The sequence below is a fragment of the Chenopodium album genome, chromosome 8 (assembly GCF_948465745.1).
Source record: "Chenopodium album chromosome 8, dcCheAlbu1.1, whole genome shotgun sequence".
Taxonomy (NCBI): Eukaryota; Viridiplantae; Streptophyta; class Magnoliopsida; order Caryophyllales; family Amaranthaceae; genus Chenopodium; species Chenopodium album.
Window position 1 is genome coordinate 1,510,272 of NC_137841.1, and position 12,383 is coordinate 1,522,654.

Sequence of the window (12,383 nt, forward strand, 5' to 3'; positions counted from 1 at the left end):
CCACTTTCTGCAGTAATTAAGTTTGCAATGCAAACGAATTATGATCAAAATATAAAGGGAACCAAATCTTATAGTATTATGAACTGCATACTCTTTTCCAGGACTTGGACAAAATGGAAGTTCTTACTGCATCTTTTATGGGAAGAAATGACACTATGTAGTGCATGTTATTGTCTCGTAATTGCGAAATCTGGTTCATTTGCACTTTGTTGTTAAGAGTGTTGCCCACTGCACTTCAAATCCAATTTATTATAGGGAGTGTGGTTATTATATAACCATGCTTTAGCTAATATTTCTAATGCTGAAATTAAGGGTACAATTTACAAAAATGATTGAACTCATGGGCACCGTATAGAATATTTTATTTAGAAGGGCACAACGTAGAATTGGTAATAACTCATGAACGATTGAACGCACCTTCATGATCCTCAATTGGAGCACAATTCGGAGTTGTTTCTGCTATTGGAGGTCGGAGTTGCTGTAATTGGGTAGCTAATTGTTGTAATTGATGGTGAATTGGAGGTTCTAATTGTCGCAATTACTGTTATGTTTTGGTATTGTTGATAAAGTGTGGATGGAAGAAGGTGGTTATTGTTGCGATTGAAGGCTGGAATTGTGTTATTAGATAGCCAATTGCTATAATTGATGGTGGATTGGACGTTCTAAAGGTCGCAATTAATGTTGCCTTTTGGTGTTGTTTAAAGCGTAGATTGAAGATGGCGGTGGTTGCAGGTTGGTGACGGAGAATGGTGCTATTGCGCGTATGCGAGCAGGGCGGATTTATTGCGGTGGACTGGTGATTGATTGCGGCAGGCTGGTGGTTGTAATAGTGCGGTGGTGGGAGTGGCGAGAGGGCTACTGGTAGTTGATGTGCTGTCCGACGGTTGGAGGTGGTTGTTCTGCCACTAGGTGGTGCAACAGTGAGTTGCTGGCCTAGGTATAGTAGTACTGTTATAGGCGATTGGTAGTCTATGGTTTGGGAGTTGATGTTGGTGCGGTGAAACGGCGGGGGTACAAAGAGATTTTCATAATTTATGATTATGTATTTAAAAAAATACATGTATTAAAAAATACTTAATATAAATACAAATTTAATACATCATGAATATTAAAAATAATTCAAAATTATAATCAAAGTATCAAATACGAGCCAATTAAGTTTCGCCACGTCAACATATTGTGGTACCTTTTTTAAAGAATGACATTGTAGAATTTTTAATCAAAAGGGGAAAAAAAAAGTGTTTTTAATTAGATAAACATTTGCTATTGGAGTAATTAAAAAGTCTTTCAGTTACTATGTCTTTTACCTTCATTCTTTTTTTTTTTCTTTCTTTATTTATTTATTTATTTATTTTCTTTTTTTTTTTGTGAAGAGTTTACCTTCATTCTCAATTGCAATAATAAGTTAGTGCTACTATGAAGTACAAGGTTTTAAGCTCATGATCTATAAAATAATGGAAAAATAATACTCCGTGTAAAAAAAAACGTTTAATCACCTATTAATCAAATATTACGTCATTGTTTATATATGTGCCAAAATATATACTAAGATCTTACTGATAGATTTTTTTGACATATGTATTTATATCATCTTACACGTTATTTATGTCTAAACTAAATGTTCAAAAGTATTGCTACTAAATGTTCAAAAGTACACCAATTAGATGTTGGTGTAGTGGTGATTGAGACTACGCTTGGTAGGAAGGACCCGTGGTCGATCTCCCGCAGTAACAATTGGGAGGAGACTGGAACCTAACCATTCAGAACTGATCCCCGAATCCAGATTAGCCCAAAAAATGAAACGGGTAGAACACCAAAAAAAAAAAAAATGTTCATTCAAAAGTATTATCAAAAAACTTTATGGGGCATGTGACAATTTCCTTTCATGTAATAGCTCAATAGTCAATATCCATTTCATCTACTTCTGAATTAAAGAAATTAGTATTGCTACTACAAGGTTTCATTTTATCTCAAAAGTATATGACAATCAATCAGAGGGATGATCCTTTTGTTAGTTGATGAATTCAAACTTAGTTGGAGTATTTTTAGGATTATTGTTTTAGTGTTTTGGTTATGTAAGTAGTGGAGTATTTAGTTGTTGTTAGTGGGTCAAATATAGTTACATGGAAATAGGATATGGTGAATTATGCTTCCATCATTTTAGCTTAATTAGTGGTTTATCATTTATTCTCTATTTTTGTAGTAGTGCAGTACGTTAGTTTTTGGGTGTGAATGTGAATAGATCGAATTAAAAGTTTGAGTTTCTAATTATAGCTTCCGTGCATTATTCTTTTCGTTCCTCTTAAAAATATCAAACATGGTATCAGAGCTTCAGGTTAGGTCCGGAAAGGGAGAAAAATGATAAAAAAGAAAATTCGTGAGTGAAACTAAAAATATCAGTCGTGTTCGTTGTTAGTAAAAGTGTCGTGAGTTTCATCGGGGAAAAAAATAATTAGTCGTATTTCATTATTTATTAGTGTTTGTGAGTGAGTAAGCATGTCAAATGGTGGTATAAACTCATCGTCGAGGTATGGGAAGTCGTGGTCGTGTTGATGGTAGTCGTAGTTATGGCCGAGGTGGTCGTGGTCGTGGTCGTTACAGGTGTTGAAGAAGGTGGAAGTCGTGGTATGAGTAGCATTCAATGCTATTATTATTGCAAGAGGTAAGTCACAAAAATATCGTTTTTGGGATAAGCGAAGAGACGAGCAAGGTGGTGAACAAAACAACTATGCTCAAAAGGTAGAAGAAAAAAAGAGCAAGCTCTTCTAAAATCTAGTCAAATGTGCAGTTACAAGTCGTGTTGAGATTTGAAGTGTCGAATTAAAGTCAAGAGTTTTTTTTTTTTTTTTTTTTTTGTGTTGTGTTCAAGTCGTGTTTGCATGTTCATGGTCGTGGTTGTGTAACTTGTATCTTGGTAGTCCGTAGTCTCCATAAGTTTGAATCAAGGTGGTGTGTTGGTTGATTAATTCAAACTTAGTTGGAGTATTTTTAGGAATATTGTTTTTAGTGTTTTGGTTATTTACGTAGTGGAGTATTTAGTTGTTGTTAGTGGGTCAAATCTTCTATCTATCTATACTTATATACTAAAGTAATCCCCGTAGTTATCCCCTAAGTACACGTGTCATCACCATATAAAAAATTTTCCCGCCAAAATATTTTGTTACTTTTTTCTTTTTTATTTTTTTATTTTATTTTTATTTTTATTTTTATTGATATAAGTTTGTTACTAAATCTAAAGGAGAAGTTTTTGTCTTATATTTAGGGAGTGATATCCAACAATAATAATTTAAATAAAATTAAAAAATATAGTGGTATTGAATGAAATGTTAGGTAAAATTATAAAATACGAGTACTATTAGGATATCATCAAAGAGTTTTTTTTTTTTTTTTTTTTTTTTTTTTTTTTTTTTTTTTTTTTTTTTTTGGTTATCAACCAAAATAACATGAATAATTAGTAATTTTTTTTTTATTAAGAAAAGAGTAGCTTTCATATTACAAATACTAAAATCTAATTAATTCTTCCGTCTCACAATGAGATTAATCTTATGGTATATCACAATGTTTATTGTACTTTTTTATACTACGTATTTTTTTTTTTTTGTACTTCTAATGATTCGTTTTGTACAGTTTCTAATAAACAAATAGTAAAATATTATTGTAAAACCGTGCATAGCACGGGTTTTGAACTAGTATTTAAACTAAATTAAAGTAGCAACCGCTGATGTCATATTTCCCCCAAACCTGTACACGTGTCGACTTATTATGAAAAATTTTCCCGCCCAATTGTATGGCTTATTTTAGAAAAAAATAATAAAAAAAAAATTATCATTAAAGTTACAGCAATAAACTATTATTTCCTAAAATAATGGGATTTGAATTGGTATAGTTGTTTTTGTATCTATCCCAAGTTACTATACATTTTACATAATCAATAATTTAAATTACAAGCAATAAAATAAATTGACTACTATTTTCCTAAAAGGTAGGGATATTAACGGATAGTTGTTTTTCTACTTCGAATTCATATTAATGATTGGTTTGCTTTTAGATAATGATAAATCATATTGCTGGGTTGCTTCTTAATACAAGAATTTTGATTTTTTTTTTATTCAAATCAGAATATTTTTTTAATACAAATTTTTTTATTTTATTTTTTGAAACACTTAATAATACAATAATTTTGTTTTTGTGTGTGTGTGTTTTTTTTTTTTTTTTTTTTTTTTTTAGAAATCATCCACCTTAATATTTTGACATATTATTGAACATTGTTGATGATACTTTTTTTTTCTTTTAAAGTTTGATAAATTGAACTTTGTAATATTTCTCTGTATTTGATAATTTGGGTGTTGTTTCATTTAATTTTAAGTTGGTCACTACAAGTTAATTATATTGAAAGAGTTGATTGTATTGTTAGTAGTATATCACTTAACAACATAGGCTTATGATTCTATCTATGGAGAAAATGTGGAAATATTAAAGTGAAATTAACATTAATTATCCGATTGATGTGTGATTTTGTCATGCTTTACAAACTTAATACGGAGTACTATTTTAAGTAATATATTAATTAGTTATGTAACGTCTCACTCGAGAAGATTATTTGTAGAGTATATGCGAGTTCAACACTACGGAGTACAATTTTATTTCTTAAAACCGTGCATCGCACGGGGCTAATCTAGTATAGTTACATGGAAATAGTATATGGTGAATTATGCTTCCATCATGATTTATCATTTATTCTCTATTTAAATACTAGTGTAGTACGTTAGTTTTGGGTGTGAAAGTGAATAGATCGAATTATAAGTTTGAGTTTCTGTTTTATAGCTTCCGTGCATTATTCTGTTCTTTTTTTTTTTTTTTTTGCTTCGTTAAACTTACCATTACCAATTTATTTAATTTTTAACAGATACCCATTGCAAAGAATCAAGCTCCACCCATGGAAAAGGATGAACAAATGGAGTTGACTATGTTCAAACAAAAGGCATTCACTAATGAAGAAAAGGAATTCAGTAATAATAAGATTTTGCTGGAGATTGCTACAGAACTTTATGCCCGGTACCATAATGATCCACCCCTCTTAAAGAATGTAGCTGCGCTTTTTTCGACGAAACATACAGTACAGGAATGGGAGAACCGTTGTGATACTGTACAGATAAGCATGGGAGATGTATCAAAAACCAATCTGTTCAACATGAAACTTAGTAGCTATGAGCAATTACAGCCAGACATTCAAAAGTGTGTGTGTTATTGTTCATTGTTTCCGAAGGATTATATGTTCAATAAGACCGATCTGATACATCTGTGGGCTTCTCAAGAGCAATTTTTAAATGCGTCAATAAATCCAGAGTCTCTTGGCAATGAATATTTTGCGAAGTTATTGGAAGAAGGGTATTTCTTTGAAATCATTCAAAGAGAAGGGACCGGTGACATAGTTGGCTACAAGATGCACTACATAGTGAACGAGTTTCTCAAGGAAACAGCAAAACCCAACTTTTGTTTAGTTGATGAATCTCCTTGTGAAATCGATGTTGACAATATTTTGCATTTAAGTTTCGTTGTTGACTCTTCTTGGAAATTACCATCATGGATTCTTACTACCAAGAGGTTGCGTTCTCTTCTTTTCTTGCCAATTAGTATATATGAGGATTTGGTTGAAGTTTTTGTCATGGAAGAAATCTTTAGAAGTTGTACCTGCTTACGAGCATTGGATATGGTAGCAGTAAATTGTGAAAGCATTATGATGTGTTCCTTGGGAGAGCTGAAGGATTTAAGGTACCTTAGAGTGGGTTCCTTGGGAAAGCTGCCTGAGAGCGTCACAAGGTTGGAAAATTTGCAGACATTGGACCTCCGGTACTCTAGCGTAATAGAAATGCCACAAAATGTTCACACTTTAAGGCATCTGAGGCACTTGTATGTTGGGAGTACATTGATTGATATGTCATCTCAAATTTGGAAATTAGGATCTCTCAACATATTAGACGAGTTGGTAGTTGGAGATGATAAGGGGTTAGATGTACTACGTCGCCTAAAGCTTGTTGAGAAGTTGACAGTTCGTTTTGGAAAGAAAAATATCCATCATGAAGCATTAAAGGATAACAACTTAATAACTGACTTGTCATTGATATGGTCGTCTTCTTATGAAAAACAAGCTACTGTTGATGATATGTACAATTTCTTACAGCTGCCTACTAGTCTTGAGAACCTAAAAATTCGCGGTTGGAAGGGAGGAAGGTTCGGGGATTTCGCTATCCTCAAGAACCTTGTCTCTTTATGTATTGAAGACTGCAACAGTTGCAAATATCTACCTCACTTGAGTAGTTTGCGTAATCTGAGGTCTCTTCAACTGAGTGATCTTAAGTCCTTGGAGTACATCGATAATAGCGATTGTAGCAGTGAAGATTCTTATTCATACTTTCCATCCTTGAAGTATGTGATGTTGGCTAATTTACAAGAACTCAAGGGTTGGTCGAGTCGAAACAAGGAAGATGAAATCCGATCTAATAGTTTTCATCTTAGAATAAAAGATTGCCCAAAGATGATGTCAATGCCCCGAATTCCAAATCTGGAATCTCTCGATACACATAACATCCATAAGAAGCTGCTCAAATTTCTCATAACAACATCTTTGGAGGCACAAAATTCTTGCATTAATTGGTGGAGGCGAGTTCCTATCCCGCAATTCAAGGCACAAAAATCCATCTATAGTGGGTGGTTTTGGTTGGAACCATTCTCATCATCACTAACTACCACTAGACTGCAGAATGTGGAAATTGTGTCAATTATCGACCTTGATTCGACTCTCACGGTCAGTGGTATCATGAAGTCATTGACAATCAAACGATGTTCAAAACTGAAAAAATTGTACTTCAAACCTGATATGAATTTGCTCCAACAACTTGTGATTCATGACTGCAATGGGCTGCAAGACATTACTAGTGCACTACAACTTTCTTCCCTGAAGAAATTGGAAATCAAGCGTTGTGAAAAGTTGAACTTGGGGGACGACAGCATGAGAGTAGCATGGGAAGGTCTCAAGAGCCTCCAAAACTTGAACTTGATAGGTATCTCCAACTTGGAATCCCTCGAAAACAGCCTCATTTCTCTGAATAAACTTGAGGTACTTTCGCTGAATTCATTTTATGAAGTGAAAACCCTCCCGGAGTGGATTGGGAAACTCACCCACCTTCACCGCCTTTCGATTCAAAACTGTCCATACTTAATGACACTTCCTGAGTCACTTGGTGACCTATCTGCTTTACAAAGGCTTGAGATTCAATGTTGCCCACTGCTCAAACCATTTTCCAATTCTTTAGGTCGCATGGAGTCTTTAAAACATCTTAAGGTTCAACAATGTCCAAAGTTATTTAAAAGATGGAGGACAGATGGTGAGGATTCTTCTATCATACGAAAGGTCCCTAATCTAAATTTTAAAGACTGATGTATGATGTATAGCCTTTTATTTCTATGGAATGTTGTTTTTTTTTTTTTTTTTTTTTTTTTTTTTTTTTTTTTTTTTTTTTTAGTATAATTGTACAATTTTTGGTTTTAGATTACTAATTTCTCAGTTTCTGAATGCCTATGTGGTGTACTCGTGTTTATGTATGATGTAACTCATTTTATATTGGTTTATATGAATAAGCTAATATTACTAGCATACCTCCCTTGCCCAACAATGTTAAAAAATTGTCAATATCACCGGCGTGTTTGACGACTATGCTTTAAAAAATCAATTAACTAGATTAGTACTTTTGGGGTTGCACGATGGCTGGTGATCAATACTTATTCCCAATTTTATATTTCGCAGTTGATGATGACTTTGTTAAGTCACTTGGCTTAGCTTGCTTTATTTTTTCTAAAATGTTTTTTTATATAGTTTTTTTTATTTTATTATTATTATTATTATTATTATTATTATTATTATTATTATTATTATTATTATTATTATTATTATTATTATTATTATTATTATTATTATTATTATTATTATTATTATTATTATATTATTATTATTATTATTATTATTATTATTATTAGATAGATGGTGTCTCTTTTAAATGGTTATTAATTGATAATGTATCATAATATTTTATATTTACCATATATTACCAAAAATATATATGTTAAATTGGTGGTTAGAAAAAAATAAATAAATATAATGATGATGTATTATCTACTGAGATAAGCAAATGTCTTTAATAAGCTATCAATATCTATAAATACTGCTTTATAGGGAATAATCAAAAGTAGTACAATATAAAATTCAACAATATTAATGCCAAAAGCCAAGCTTCTTATTTTTATTTTCATAACTACTTGGTCCTAATTTCTAGATAGCTAGTAAAAGAAAAGGTAGAAAAAAACTGGAAACATATGTGAAATTGGAGGGAAAGTAAGTAGGGTACACAAAAGGCAGTCTTTAGAAAATAAGTTTATATAAGACGAGATCAAATAAAATGGGTAAACCTAAAGAAAATTGAGACAAAATAAAATGAATCAAAAGCCTTAAACTGATCATTTGCAACTGACCATTGACAATAAATTCGATTCTATTGCAATTTCTAATTTGATGCTTAGCTTGTTATACTATATTGGGAATGTAATATGTTAGATTGCAGTCGGTAATATAGAGTAATGTGTAAAGGCTCTCTCCTAGCTGTGAAAAACCTAAGTACGTTATTTTATTTTTCCTGAACAAACCTAAGTAGATTATAAGTGGCTTTATATTTACAGAAAAGTATGTAAATCACAATTACGTAGAAGGATAATTTAATGAGCATATAAACTAAGGGCATGTTCACATATACTGAACTGAGCTGAACTTAACTAAACTGAACTGATTGGAGCTGAATTGAACTGAACTAAACAGATTGGAGATAAACTGAACTGAATAGAGCTGAAATGAATTGTTTATGAGAGAAGGAAATTATAAGCTGAACTGAAGTGAAATGATTGGAGCCGAACTGAACTTGAATTAACCTGAAGTGAACATGCTCTAATTTTAAATTTCAATCGTAAGTTTAAAGTTGTTACTAAGATGATTCTTTAACATGATATCAGAGCCAATATGACATGAATAAAGGTCATGGGTTCAAATCTCATTCTCTCCTCTTACTGTTGTTTACGCGCTATATATGAAGAGGCCATGTTGCATCCACATTTCAAATCAAACATGCTCTCTTGTTGGAGGGCATCAACGAACTTTGCATTTAAATGTGTGGTTCCTATAGACGTGAGTACCTTGCATTATACAGACGTTTCGCAAAAAGAACATATGATACATATGTAAATAACATACAACTGTACTAAAAAGAACACACTATTAAAATATAACGAGCATGTACCAAAAGTAAAATGAACATATTTGCACCAAAAAAAATAGTGAAAAGAACATGTTTTTATGTTCTTTGATTGTCAGTGTAACACCCCGTCCTTTCGGAACTGGAAGCGTTAGCGGAATTACGCTTGAACGGGAGGCTACTTAACTTCGATTAGAAAAGTCAAGCTTAACCTAGGTCTAAAAGTCAAATTTATCTTATTCACACATCCAAATTAAGTTGTTTAAGCTAAGCGCAAACTATGTGAACAAAAGAAAATAGCAAACAAACTTTAACATGGACAAATCAATTACATTCAAAAGCCAAGGGCAGAACAACCCTTCGGCCAAACTAGACTAAATTCAAAATAATGAAACAGTCAACTAACAACAAAGGCATACAAGCCTAAAAGTTAGGTTCTAAACTCTCAATCCCCAACCCAGTGTCACATATATCAAGTAAACAAATGAAACCTGCAAATTATAACAACGTTCTACAATCAGTGGGGAGCAACTAGCAGTTCTCCCTCAAATCAGAAATAGAAGATCTTAGACTTAAATTAAGAGAAAGAAACCATAACAACAATCAACTTGAAAACTCAAATGAAATCACTTTAAACCATACAAACAATGAAATATTTCAAAATAAACTTAAAACAGAAATATCAATATTAAATCACTCAATTTCAATCATAATAATATATAGACTTCAAATAAGTAATAATTTAATAATATAAATATTTCAAACCCAAAACCTTCAAAACAGTAGAACTGACATGGAGGGAACGCTAGTGGCCTTGCAATCCACTTCCTAAGGTTTGTCAAGACGAACCCCCGGTCATCTCACAGAGACCGTGTCTAAGATTGGCCAACTCCCGGTTATGGGTAGATGCCTATAAGGTCTTACACACCCCCGGACGACAACAATTAACCCAGGTTGAGCTACCTAAGACTCGCAATCCAGGTAGTTAGCATGTTCATTAACCATCGGGAAGCAACTCGGCCTCACACCCGATTATGGCCCCACACACAATTCAAAAATCACTTAAAATAGATAACACAATATATTTCACTCAGAAATCTGCAGAGAAGCCAAAAATGGTCTTACACTCAATTCAAACTGCATAAGAAAATCATATTTCTTAAATTCAATTGAAACTCCCTTTCAAAACACACTTCAACTTAATAAAACACAAAAGGTATCGTCTGAGTTTGGGAATATAATTAATTATCGAAATTCAACAATTAAGTGCATTCACAACTCTTGGCGAAGTGATGCTAAAGACAGTGTTATCCTTCTCTAAAGCATTACGATGTCGACAATACAATTACAACCCATACATATTCAAACACACATAGAAATATTTCACTTTAGGGTTTATAATACCCAAAAATTCACACATCACTTATTAACATATAAATTCAACTAACATATAATAGTTATAATAAAAATACCATAAATTCATTTTATTAAACAACAAATCCAAACTAGAATTTCATAAAACAACCAAAACAGGACAGCAACAAGTAACTCCGAAAATCATCATAAAAACCCAACCAAACATGCTTAAAATGCAAAATAAAAATTTAGGCATATACATACACTCATTAGGCATCATATAAAACCATTTTAGACTTAAAATTCAAAAGAGAACATGCCAAATTAAAGTCATATTTACAGCAGCCCCTACACTAATGTACAGCAGTATCAATTATACCAAATCACCCAAAACCCCACCTTAAACATGAAACTAAGCTTAGCCCATTTTAGTACACACTCTAAAAACACAATAGGCCATATTAAACATGCATTTGCGCTTAGAAATCAAGGAATACACAATTGAAAATCACCATCCTTCACACGCCTAGCAGATTAGGGGCAGCAGCTATGTTGCACTAATTTAGGCACTTTAAACTATCTTAAATTATATAAAATCATGCTATATCAATTTAGGGAATATCCTAACATGATGCTAATTCAAATTAGGCAATAAAATAAATCAAGATAATTAATTTAAGACCTTAGAAGATATACTAAACATGCTGTCAGCAATCCAAGAGTTTAGAATATACATGCTCATAAAAAGATAGAATTTTGCATATAAACATGGAATTTTGCTATGATATAAACTCCTCAATAATCCTAACATGATAACCTAGAAGATATATTCAATTGGTCACAAATATAAGATATATACATGCTCATAAGCTCAATCTAACATCACGTTCTTAATTCCCGTTGGCAGCACAACTTGTCTCACAAAATCAGTCATTTGGAGGCCTTAAACACCTCCGAATTTTACCCATAATATATCAAATCGATCGTAAAACAATCCTCTACAATAATATGAAACATAGTCATTGAAATTAAGGCTTAACCACGACCAAAAAGAACTACAGAAACAGCAGTCTCACACATACACATCAGTCACGTACTTCATACTTGTAAGCCCCAAAATCATGTTATAACTTGATTAAAACACATCAAAAACATCATAAAACAATTAGGGATTGATAGTAAATCAAACTAGGCATGAAATTCATGTGTTAAACACATAAAATAAGGCCAAATCCATTCCGAAACCAGACATACTCACTACATACGAAAATTGAAACCATTCCTAACCCTAACATGATTTCCACCCATCAATTCAACCCTAAAACCTAGCATTTCTAATCTAAGGGAAGAAAGGCTAGTTACCTTGATGTATAAGCCACTAAAACAAGAAGAAAAGGATAGCACTACCAAGCACAAACAGCAGCAACAAAACGCACAAACACCAACCCAAGCAACCCTCTTGGAGCCCTTAAAGTTCTTCGGTTTTGACACTTTGAAAGAGGAGGTTTGACCACAAATTGGAGTTTGATGAAGCAGCAAATTAGGCTTAGATTTCCCCCTTGATTTTCCTTTGAAACTCACGAAAAAGATGAAGAGAGAGGAGAGTATATGAAGCGTTTTTTTTTGTGAAGAAAAAGTGATGAAGCTAGCATATAATGTACACGTAAAAAAAAGGAAGGAGAAGTGGAGAAATTGGGCAGCCAAAATTAGGTGTTATTACAATTGATTAGA

General features: G+C 32.6%; 1 protein-coding gene across 1 annotated transcript; it reads left to right on the forward strand.

The window, feature by feature from the left end:
* The first annotated feature begins 4,936 nt into the window (after positions 1 to 4,936).
* On the forward strand, positions 4,937 to 7,438 carry LOC145642555 (putative disease resistance protein RGA3). Its single transcript, XM_081693757.1, has one exon. The coding sequence runs from the start codon at positions 4,937 to 4,939 to the stop codon at positions 7,436 to 7,438; it is 2,502 nt and encodes an 833-aa protein (XP_081549883.1).
* Positions 7,439 to 12,383: the final 4,945 nt, after the last annotated feature.

Coding starts and splice junctions, on each gene's coding strand:
- LOC145642555 (XM_081693757.1), top strand. CDS start 4,937: ATGGAAAAGGATGAACAAATGGAGTTGACTATGTTCAAACAAAAGGCA.